At 40.8% G+C, this 12,788-nt stretch overlaps 1 protein-coding gene across 2 annotated transcripts in view; it reads left to right on the top strand.

Annotated features, from left to right (window-relative positions):
* The window catches only part of LOC110678613, a 76,267-nt gene extending 64,528 nt beyond the window's left edge, over positions 1-11,739 (top strand). For both annotated transcript variants that reach the window (XM_021851728.1, XM_021851732.1), the window contains exon 3: positions 9,262-11,739. In XM_021851728.1, coding sequence (XP_021707420.1) covers positions 9,262-10,097 — 836 coding nt within the window. In that variant the 3' untranslated portion in view covers positions 10,098-11,739. The remainder of the gene's footprint in view (positions 1-9,261) is intronic.
* The last annotated feature ends 1,049 nt before the right edge of the window (positions 11,740-12,788 follow it).

Genomic DNA, 12,788 nt, shown 5'->3' with positions numbered 1-12,788 from the left:
TGAGCTAATGAACAACTTTGCCGAAGGCGCCATCTTTCTAAGTAGTCAAGATCCTGAGATATCCGCAAAACAAAAGTTTCATGCTCACTAATGCCGCCTGGTGGCAAAATTTTAAATCTCATAGCTTTTATAATGATAGCGCTTGAGCTAATGAACAGCTTTGCCGAAGGCGCCATCTTTCTAAGTGGTCAAGATCCTGAGATATCCGCAAAACAAAAGTTTCATGCTCACTAGCGCCGCTTGGTGGCAAAATTTTAAATCTCATAGCTTTTATAATGATAGCGCTTGAGCTAATGAACAACTTTGCCGAAGGCGCCATCTTTCTAAGTGGTCAAGATCCTGAGATATCCGCAAAACAAAAATTTCATGCTCACTAGAGCCGCCTGGTGGCAAAATTTTAAATCTCATAGCTTTTATAATGATAGCGCTTGAGCTAATTAACAGCTTTGCCGAAGGCGCCATCTTTCTAAGTGGTCAGGGTCCTGAGATATCCGCAAAACAAAAGTTTCATGCTCACTAGCGCCGCCTGGTGGCAAAATTTTAAATCTCATAGCTCTTATAATGATAGCGCTTGAGCTAATGAACAACTTTGCCGAAGGCACCATCTTTCTAAATGGTCAGGGTCCTGAGATATCCGCAAAACAAAAATTTCATGCTCACTAGAGCCGCCTGGTGGCAAAATTTTAAATCTCATAGCTTTTATAATGATAGCGCTTGCGCTAATGATCAACTTTGCCGAAGGCGCCATCTTTCTAAGTAGTCAAGATCCTGAGATATCCGCAAAACAAAAGTTTCATGCTCACTAATGCCGCCTGGTGGCAAAATTTTAAATCTCATAGCTTTTATAATGATAGCGCTTGAGCTAATGAACAGATTTGCCGAAGGCGCCATCTTTCTAAGTGGTCAGGGTCCTGAGATACCCGCAAAACAAAAGTTTCATGCTCACTAGCGCCGCCTGGTGGCAAAATTTTAAATATCATAGCTCTTATAATGATAGCGCTTGAGCTAATGAACAACTTTGCCGAAGGCGCCATTTTTCTAAGTGGTCAAGATCCTGAGATATCCGCAAAACAAAAGTTTCATGCTCACTAGCGCCGCTTGGTGGCAAAATTTTAAATCTCATAGCTTTTATAATGATAGCGCTTGAGCTAATGAACAACTTTGCCGAAGGCGCCATCTTTTTAAGTGGTCAAGATCCTGAGATATCCACAAAACAAAAGTTTCATGCTCACTAGCGCCGCCAGGTGGCAAAATTTTGAATCTCATAGCTTTTATAATGATAGCGCTTGAACTAATGAACAACTTTGCCGAAGGCGCCATCTTTCCAAGTGGTCAAGATCCTGAGATATCCGCAAAACAAAAGTTTCATGCTCACTAACGCCGCCTGGTGGCAGAATTCCGCAATTCAATGGCCACCATATGTTAGCCCTTGAACTACTGAGCATCTTTGCTGAACATCATGACCCTCTATTTTGAATGCTTTTTAAGATATTGATCGTTTATAAAAACGGTCGTTAATCTGAATTTCGGTCGTAAAAAAGTGGTCGGAAAAAGAACCGTCGGTAAAAAAAACGGTCGTAAAAAGAGGTTGGAGTGTATTATTATGAGCGAAATTTCAAATTTTGTGATAATAAGGATATTTGTAGTTCGCTGTCAAAATTTCATGCCGATTGCTCATAGGGCAACAAAGTTAGAGCATGCTAAAGTTGAGCATTTTTGATGAAATTCGGCTTTCACTACTATTATTAGTATTTATGCCTCTATGCGCAGGGAATTTAACCCATAACCCACAATTTGTTCATACTGAAGATGCGCTTTCACAGTTATTTGGGCTTCTTGACGGTGGACCATATTTAAATTTTATTATTCAATTAATATTTTCCTTTCTTATGAACAAAATTTGTGCCACACAATCACGTTGTTACAATGAATATTCACGTCATAGCTTCAAAACATTTATCAATAAGGCTGATACAAATATTAATTTTATTTTATGTCACCCCCCCCCCCCCCTGCAAAAATCCGAAAATTTTGAAGGGGAGAAGAAAAAGATTCGTCATTTTTTGACATCAGCTTTTTTAATTTTTAAAGTAAAAAACAGATGACGATTAAAAAAAGTTTAACAACTATCGTTAAAAATAAAGGTTTGAAATAATAACTTTCTTTTCATTTTATTTTTTTGTTCCTTATTTATTTTTAAAACTTGCTAAACACTTTTCATCGCGAATGGTTGTCAGGTTCTTTAAATCTTTGAATTCGTGCACTTGAAAATTCGAGGTTTGGCCTCGATGCATCTAGTCCCGTAGAAAAACACTTGCAGCGATAATATCTGGGGTATCATCCACTGTCATCGTTTAAAAAAAAAAACAAAATATTTTGGAAGATCCTAGAACCGGCAGACGGAAAACTAAAGTTTTCGAATGGAGAAAGTGGGTAGCGAGGTCTAAAAGAAGGCTTGCTGAAGAAGGCTCTCCATCGTAATTTTGCGCATATTAGATAACTATAATATACTTTTTATAGGGGGCCTAGATATCTATAATATACTTTTTATAGGGGCCCAGATAACCGTAGCGGTAAACGCGCAGCTATTCAGCAAGACCAAGCTGAGGGTCGTGGGTTCGAATCTCACCGGTCGAGGACCTTTTCGGGTTGGAAATTTTCTCGACTTCCCAGGGCATAGAGTATCTTCGTACCTGCCACACGATATACACATGCAAAAATGATCATTGGCATAGTAAGCTCTCAGTTAATAAATGTGGAAGTGCTCATAAGAACACTAAGCTGAGAAGCAGGCTCTGTCCCAGTGGGGACGTAACGCCAGAAAGAAGAAGAAGGGGGCCTTTCTTAAAGGAGTGGTTAGAGTCCGCGGTAGGGATCCTAGTACCGACCCCTTTTGACGAGTACCGGTTTTACGGTGCTGTAAACCTCAGTATCGGTAGTACCGGTAAAATACCGGTACTGGAAGATTCTTTGTAATAAATATAAAACATGCAGTATTGGACAAAAAATAAGCAACTTTTTCAAATTTGTCAAAAAACTCCGGGTTGCTAAAGGCTATTTTTAGATTTTATGAATTATAATACTAAGAATATATGCTCTTAAAATAATAATGAGTAAACTTCTTTAACTTTACAACTTATGATAAACTCAAAAATATGTGTTAAACTCTAAAGTCTGTCCGTCGTGGTCCACCATTTAATCAAATCTGTCCTCAAACCATACATAGTTGACCGTTTCATAGAAAATTCGAAAAAGATGCAGATGTATTGTGTTATATTGTATATGATGCGGAAAATCGTTCAAAATGAATAATTTAAGAACTATTTCCATGTTATACTCTTGCTTTTCATTTATAAAATACGATTTTAAAATGCAAAGCATGTTTAAAGTTCAATGATTAACTGACATTTGTTTGTGTATTTTTGTAATAAAACTTTCAGACACGGAGAAAGCTCTTTCTGGGTCCATCCAAATGTTGCTCTAATGGTTGCCAATCCATAGTGAAGTGTCAACAAGTATTTCGCTTTGAACTTGGCAGACTTGTAATACACGAAACATTTCTATCAATCAATATCAAATCAATGTTTAACGGAAACAAGGGATGGTAGCAAATTATGTCACGCTAAATTTTGACTTTTTTGACCCCCTTCCCCCTTTGACACGTTTTTTGTATGAGTCATTCGAAAATTTTGTAAGGCTTGTCACGCTTGGCTTGACCCCCTCCCTTGCAGCGTGACGTAATTTGTGCATGACCCCCAAGATGCAAACAATGACCGTGCTTCTAACATTTTTATGCTGATAACATTTTAATTATAATAAACGCTTATGTAATACGTTCTTTGATCGGCCTGAGAAATCCGTAATAAACGAACTTTACCAAACGTGTTTAGTATTTGTTGTGAAGAATGCTAGTGATTCAAACAATAACACAGCGTAACAAAAATGACACTTTTGCGTGTCTCAAGGATCAAATTATGTGTCTCTAGTAGATTTTGGGTAGCTGAGTCTGATGCCGTTCTCAGAAATGTTCCAGCACGTCACAATTTTAAGCTACAGGTCGCCAAAGTTGTATAAAACACTGGTTTAAGTGATGTTTACATGAAATTTAAAGTATGATTTATCAAACTTTTTTGTGATATGATCTACCAAACATGCTAAATAGGACTTGAACTTTCAATTTATATACAAATCAGTTGGTATTTAATGATAAAATTTAGTTTAAATCGATTTTTTTCAACATGCTTGCAGTTTTCATAAAAAATTGTTCGTTTCTCTTATATGGCATAATACATTTTTTTCGAACCACCAAAAAATAACATTTTACCATCGAAGCTATTATGAACTTCGATGATAATTATTGTTCTATACATGAAATTTGAATTCTGTGACAAATTGAGCAAATAAATTACCGTACAAGTTGGAAAACTTGCATGCAAGTTGGCTAAAACAGTCATATTTTGCATTTTCAACAGTCAATATCTCGAAAACTAGACGTGTCATGATATTTCTGAAAACGGTAATGGACTCAGCAACCCTTAATTTAGTAAATAGCGGTATTTTGGTGCTTGAGACAAAACCGTGTTCCGCAGTGTAATTAGATGTTTCATCCGTACCGGAAATACCGGTACTCAATGCTTTCCAGTACCGGTATTACGGTACCAAAAATTGGTCGGTATTACCGGTACTTTTGGTACCGGTGCTCCCGGTACCAAAATCTAGTCCGCGGCTACAAAGCAAAACCATGCTGAAGGTGTCTGGGTTCGATTCCCGGTCGGTCCAGGATCTTTTCGTAATGGAAATTTCCTTGATTTCCCAGGGCATAGAGTATCATCGTACCTGCCACACGATATACGAATGCGAAAATGGCATCTTTGGCAAAAAAAAAGCTCTCAGTTAATAACTGTGGAAGTGCTCATATGTAAGAACACTAAGCTGAGAAGCTGGCTATGTCCCAATGGGGACGTTAATGCCAAGAAGAAGAATATACTTTTCATAATAAATTCACCCTTCTTTTTGAAATAGGCTGTTCTTCAAAACATTACATTTTATCTGTGTGAATCTTACAAAAATTGAAGGACAAAGCCAAAAAAAAACTTAGTAGGGAACCGGATCCTATTCTTGGAACTTTTGATTCACTTCGGCAGTGGGATTTTTTTAAAAGCTTCAAAGCTCATATTTCGCCACAATATGCGTCGTAGTGAAACGATTCTTATTGCAAAGTTTCAAACAATTCGGCCAAGAAAAACTCCCCTTGCCAAAGTGAATCATGGAAGTGCCCAAGTAGCTCTGCACCCTATATAAGAATTATTTGCTGAAACCCTAGTACCTTACTTATCTTCTAATATTTGAAAAATTAATTGTTTAAGCCAAAGTCGTTTAATGCTCATAAGAATCGTACAATTATCATCCTATCTTCTAATCAGAATTAGTCTCAAAATGTTATGCATCAGAATTGTTATTGTTTGTTATAACAATGAGAGCACCAGTACTTACACATTGAGGATGCTACTGATCCCGAGTAGCGTCTGTTGGTTCCCTGTGTAAGTACAGCTGTTCTTGCAATAACGGAGTAGTATCTGCGGGCGGTCAATCATGCTCATGCTCATGCTCAAATATTTTTTACATTACTCACTTATTTGGCTTTACATCAATTATCTTGATACAGCCTCGCCAACAATATTACGCCAATTCACTCGGTTCATGGCCGCTTCTCTCCATCCTCGACTGTGACCCACGCTCTCCAGGTCCTGGTGTACCTGGTCAATCCACCTAGCTCGCTGCGCCCCACGCCTTCTTGTTCCGACCGGATTCGAAGCGAACACCATCTTTACAGGGTTGTTGTCCGGCATTCTTGCAACATGCCCTGCCCAGCGTATCCTTCCAGCTTTAGCTACCTTCACGATGCTGGGTTCGCTATAGAGTTGAGCGAGCTCGTGGTTCATCCTTCGCCGCCACATGCCGTTCTCCTGCACGCCGCCGAAGATCGTCCTTAGCACTCGGCGTTCGAAAACCCCTAGAGCTTGCAAATCCTCCTTCAAGCGCAATATTGAACAACAGACACGAAAGTCCGTCGCCCTGTCGTAGTCCCCGCCGAGACTCGAACGAACTGGAGTGTTCGCCCGAGATCTTCACGCAGTTTTGCACACCTTCCATCGTTGCTCTAATCAATCTTGTGAGCTTCCCGGGAAAGCTGTTCTCGTCCATGATTTTCCATAGCTCTACGCGGTCGATACTATCGTATGCCGCCTTGAAATCGATGAACAAATGGCCGTCGATGAAACCTGCCTGAAAACTTCCCACGAAATCGTTTGCTATAGGTGATAGACGACGGATGAGAATCTGGGATAGCACTTTGTAGGCGGCGTTTAGGATGGTGATTGCACGATAATTTTCACACTCCAGTTTGTCGCCCTTTTTGTAGATAGGGCATATAACGCCTTGCTTCCACTCTTCCGGTAGCTGTTCCGTTTCCCAGATTCTGACTATCAGCCGAAGCAGACAAGCTGCCAACCTGTCCGGACACATCTTGATGAGTTCGGCTCCGATACCATCCTTGCCAGCGGCCTTGTTGTTCTTGAGCTGTTGAATGACATCCTTAACTTCCCCGATCGTGGGAGCTGGTTGGTTTCCGCTGTCCGCTGTACTGACGTAGCCATCGCCTTCGCTGTCCTGACCTTCTGTGCCTGTGTTCTCTGCGCCATTCAGGTGTTCATCATAGTGCTGCTTCCACCTTTCGATCACCTCGCGTCCGTCCGTCAATATGCTCCCACCCTTATCCCGGCACATCTCAGCTCGCGGCACGAAGCCTTTGCGGGATGTGTTGAGCTTCTGATAGAATCTCCGCGTTTCTTGAGAGCGGTACAGCAACTCCATCTCTTGGCATTCCACCTCTTCCAGGCGGCGCTTTTTGTCCCGGAATAGGCGGGTTTGCTGTTTCCGCTTCAGACTGTATCGTTCCACGTTTTGCCGCGTCCCTTGCTGCAGCATTGCAGCTCGCGCTGCATTCTTCTCCTCTAAAACCTCCTGGCACTCCTCGTCGAACCAATCGTTTCTTGAGCTCCGTTCCACATATCCGACAACGCTTTCGGCAGCGTCGTTAATGGCTGCTTTGACTGTCCTCCAGCAGTCCTCAAGAGGGGTCCTATCGAGCTCGCCCTCATCCGGCAACGCTGCCTCAAGATGCTGCGCGTACGCATTGGCGACATCCAGTTGTTTCAGCCGCTCGTGATTGTACCGGGCGGGCGTCGGAACCGTACATCATTGATGACGGATAGTTTTGGGCGCAGTTTCACCATCACCAGGTATTGGTCGGAGTCAATGTTAGCGCCACGATAGGTTCTGACGTCGGTTATGTCGGAGAAGTGCCGTCCATCGATCAAAACGTGGTCGATTTGCGATTTTGTCTGCTGAGGTGATCTCCAGGTGTACCGATACGGGAGGCTGTACTGGAAATAGGTGCTACGAATGGCCATGTTCTTGGAGGCGGCAAAATCTATCAGTCGTAGGCCGTTCTCGTTCGTCAGCCGGTGGGCGCTGAACTTTCCAATAGTCGGTCTGAACTCTTCCTCCGGGCCAACCTGAGCGTTCAAATCTCCCATGATGATCTTGACGTCGTGGCTTGGGCAGCGGTCGTACTCGCGTTCGAGCTGCGCGTAAAATGCGTCCTTGTCATCATCAGTGCTTCCGGAGTGTGGGCTATGCACGTTGATTATGCTGAAGTTAAAGAATCGGCCTTTGATTCTTAACTTGCACATTTGTTCATTGACCGGCCACCACCCGATCACGCGCCTTTGCATATCACCCATCACTATGAAAGCAGTTCCCAGCTCGCGTGTGTTTCCGCAGCTCTGGTAGATGGTATGATTACCTCTAAACGTTCGCACCAATGCTCCTGTCCAGCATACCTCCTGCAGCGCTACGAGAGATTTGCAGTTCCACGTACCGAGTTTCCAATCGCTAGTCCATTTTCGTCGCTGTGGTCTTTGCCGATTGTTCCGGTCTCTGTATTCTCTCGTTGACATTCCTGTACTGATGTGTTTTTACGGTTGGCTTGCAGGGCCTGACACCAACCCCCTAGATTTCCGGAGGACAATTCCTCCTAAATGTTCGGAGGGCCATAGTGCGCAGTTTAGCTTAGAGTCCTTCTCTGGCACTCGGACGATGATCAGCCGCCCCTGACATGGGGAACAGACGCTGTTGTGAGCCGCTCCTAACATGGAGTTTAGACGCTCCAGGTTTGCAGAAGCAAAAGCAATAGCAAATCCCCCCTTCCCTGTCAGCATACGACCAAGGTTCCCACCGGGGGTTGGTTACCCGATCTTCCCACAGGTTACTCGTACCCCGGCCAGTACCACGAGGAGGTAGGGATAGGAGTTGCTGGGCAAGAGGCTAAGGACCGCACAAAGGGGTCTATTTTATTCCTGCAGGTACGCGAGATACCAATGGTACGCCATGCCCAGCCATTTACCGCGCCATATTTTTTACATACTAAGTTTTGTTTGGATTTGTCCTCTAATTTTGGTGGGATCCACACAGTCTCATTGCAATGCTCTGAAAAACAACCTGTTTCGAAAAGAAGGGTGAATTTATTATGAAAAAGATAGCTATAATATGCACAAAACTAGGACGTAGTAAAGTCTCCTATTGGACGCTGGTACCCACTTTCTTTATTCGCTTTTTATGTCACTAGCATAAGGATCTTCTAGAAGATTTTTTCGTAAACGATTACTATGGAAGATCACCCTGATAATATCGCTGCAAGTGTTGTTCTATGGAACCCAATTAAAGACCAACCTTATAGGCAATCGTTCCACTGTGGCCTAGAAACGTTAATGTTAGAAAAAGGCGACCTCTGATCACCACTACAGTAAAAATTTTCGTTGGTTTGTGGAATCAATCAGCTGAAATTTTATACAATATTCACAAAAAATAGTTGTGGTTGATTCAAGACAATGAAAAAATGACTTGTCCTTAGTCGTCCGCTGCCAGTATACATACTGGCCGTACCCAGGTGGGGTCCATAATAGGCATAAGGACAACAATTTTCCAAATGAGTATTTCACGGGATAAATCGAATGATTTTGTGTTTAAAAGGCGCACTATGTAGAAACGACATGGAACTTGTTGATAGGCTGCACAAGATATCATAGCCGAAAATCGTCGAGAATGAATCTCAGCTACTAAAGGCTACATTACTAGCACTAAAACCTTATATTGACTTTCTCGCCTATGCTTTAATGCGTACTTCATTTCTTATTGCAGATAAAACCGCAAGTGACGAAGACCTGATGATGGAACCTGACGAACACAATGGAGATTCAGCAACTCAAGCGACTGTTAGACGAGCAACGTCCATTGGCGCATTTCACCACCCATACAATCAGCATATGTACATCACTGCGACAAGGCGAGATGAAAGTGCGCAACTCACCGACGAGGAGAGAGCGGTGGCTGCTTCGGAAGGCTTTTATCCCTCCTTCATGCGCAGTTCCCGACAATATTTTCAGCCATCTGAAGTTGAAAGATTCCGACCGCCGACAGCTGGACGAGCGAAATTGGTTGAACCGTCAATATTAGGTTCAGGGGATTTTGGCGTCCTAAAGGGTGGAACCTTCTATCAAGACAACGATCCTCCACTGAGAGGTTACCAGAACGATTTTTACGGGCTTAATCTTAAAAGTCACAATGGTCATCAACGACCGTTTGCAGCACCCTTGGTGCAAAAATTCCGCTACCCATCGGATCCTGCTGATCCGTTTTCCAACTTTAGAGATTTTGCCGACATTAATGTTTCAAATGACGCAGGTCAATATTCCGAGCTCTATGTTGTATACGCCAATCAGAATAGTAGTCATACTGAGCCAAGCGTAATCAACAAGGTAGACGAGACAAGTGAAAAATCTATTGAAAATATTAAAGATAAGCTAGACCTGATCGACAAAGAAATTAGTTTGGAGCACAAAAAAGCAAAACTGAGTAAAACTAAATTAAAATTCATAAAAACTAAGTTGCAAGCTAAAATGAAGGTTCAGATGAAGACAGGTAGTACAACTTCTGTTCCTGAATCCGAAAGTGATTTCATGTTAGCGTTAAGTTAAACAAAATAGAATGCAAATAGAAAATAATCTAGAATTGCTTTCTAAATCAAAGACTGTGTACCTTCGAACAGATTACCTTTAATTTCTAAGGTGCAAATTGTGTACGTACAGTTAGAAGAATTAGAAAGGTTCTGCTGAAAGCATAGATAAGTAATGAACACTTCATGACATTTGAAGACAAACCAGTGCATCGAATGGAAGATTCATCGAATAGTGATAAAATGATATACAGCAAAAATCAACGTCAAATCCACTTTGACGCCTTATGTAAGGGACATGCGAATGGGAAATCGTTTGATCTCTATATAAATCGACTACCAAAACAACGTGTCACGATAACTCGTATAACTCCCCTCCACGATGACAGCTTTGTTCAGCTAATGAGCGGGACGCTGTAAATCTACTTGATCACAGATTACTGTTTTCAAATCTGATGCATCACCAAAAAATAGCAATTATACATATACATAGCTTAGAAATAGGTTATATTCAAGGTTTAATAGACACATGAAAAAAAATATTACGAAGATTAACAAATTTTGAACCGTTTTTCAGCAAAATAAAAATCTTCAAGACTATTGTAAAAAAAATCGAAAATCCATCGCTAGTTGCTATGTATAAAATTCGAAAAAAAAATGGACCATTAAAACAGCCAAAACAGTTGTATTCATGTGGTATTCTTGTTATTGCGGTCGGATCCCTGGAATTCCTAGTATTAAAAATCAATTCACACACCAGTGATTGGATTGAGGAAGGATTTTTTAAAACTCTGGAATCTCTAGGATTTTTTTCTGGAATTCCATCAAAAATTCTTATGAGTCCGTTTCATCTAAATGTTTTATTAGAATCTTGTATTTCATTCGATTCATAGAAAACTTGTAATCAATTCAATCTGGTGGAAATTCTGAAATCCGGGTGCAATGTTCAGATTTTTACGGAAAGTGTAGTGAATCCTGGGTGAGCGTTAAAATTCAATGAGAATCCCCCTGCAATGCCAGGGTTCCCATCAAAATTATAATAATTCGTACCGATATCACAAAAATTCCCATCGGCATTGAGTATACCGATTTTAAAAAGGTTTATACCAGAATTAAAGATTTCCTCTGAAAATCACAATTTTGACATCAGAATTCTAAAGATTCACGCCACAATTTGCAGGAATACCAACGAAATCTTATGGATTCTTACTCATGTACCGCCTCGAAGATACCCACAATATTCGAAAAGGGAAATAACCGGAATCTCAACCAAAGTACCAAAGTTTCTACCAGATTTCTATTATTTCCACAAGAATTCCAGAACAACACCGAGAATTCTACAATTATCATAACAAATCCAAAATGTCTATCGGAATCCCAAAACTTCGACTGACTCTCGGTAAATTCAGAATAACAATTCCCATCGACATTCATCATCTTAATTGCCAAGGTAATCTTACCGGAATCTCAGATTTTTTTTAATGTCAAAACTCACAACGTTTTCTCATGATTTGTACTTAAATGTAAATTAATTCAATTCCACAATTTCGAAGCATGTGTAGCAACATGTGAAGACAACTACCAGTAGCTTTGTAGTAAATGCTACCTTTATTCATACCAACGCGTTGTTTCTAGTATGTTCGAAAGATACAGTAAATTGAAATGTAACAAACGCATTCCACTAGTGTTGCAAATGTAGCAATTATTATTGAGATTGTAGTAAACTCAACTTTACTACATTTTATTCATACCGCCCAATGTCGCCGTAGTCTTGTGCGTTTGACATAAATGTTGTCGCAATGTTAATCCCATAAACGATGGCACGTCTGTTTTGATGCGATTAATTATTTTCAATGATAATGACAATGATAATCATTTTGTATGCTTCTTTATCTCGATATCGACGCACAAAATACCGAGATGTGAGTCTACAGTTATATACAAAAAGGTAAAATTGGTAAATTGCACCACAGGCTACAAAAAAGAGAATTGAAAACAATTTTCCAAAATGTGTGTGGTCATGTATCATAATGATCCCTATCAACTAATTTCTAGAAAGTTTTCAATTAATATTTTTTGTTGTTGGATGTCTTTTCTCACACAAAATAAAATTATTTTATTTCTGGTGATCAAATCAATGTTATTCCTGAGACAAAGTAACACAGCAATTTTCAGGACGTGTTTATATTTTGTGTAGGTCCAGAAGAGCGTGATTTTGTGTAAGTCGAATATCGAATTTCAATAAATGATAGTTAAATGAGTGATCGATGGAAATTTCGTCAGTTTTACGTCTATTGTCTGCGCTGAAGCTGTTGAGATGATATACATTAGCAGAGAAGCAATGGGTTACATTCTTCTTCTTCTTGGCATTAACGTCCTCACTGGGACAGAGCCTGTTTCTCAGTTTAGTGTCCTTATGAGCACTTCCACAGTTATTAACTGAGAGCTTTCTTTGCCAAATTGCCATTTTTGCATTCGTATATCGTGTGGCAGGTACGATTATACTCTATGCCCAGGGAAGTCAAGGAAATTTCCATTACGAAAAGATCATGGACCGACCGGTAATCGAACCCAGACACCTTCAGCATGGCTTTGCTTTGTAGCCGCGGACTCTAACCACTCGGCTAAGGGAGGCCCCCAATGGGTTACATGCCTGCTCTGATCGCCACATAGTAACGTACATGTGCTAGTGTCTATGCACGAAAAATCGCTT

Source organism: Aedes aegypti, chromosome 1 (assembly GCF_002204515.2).
Source record: "Aedes aegypti strain LVP_AGWG chromosome 1, AaegL5.0 Primary Assembly, whole genome shotgun sequence".
NCBI classification, from domain to species: domain Eukaryota; kingdom Metazoa; phylum Arthropoda; class Insecta; order Diptera; family Culicidae; genus Aedes; species Aedes aegypti.
Note: the sequence above shows the minus strand (reverse complement) of the source record. Positions and strands in the feature narration are given on the sequence as shown.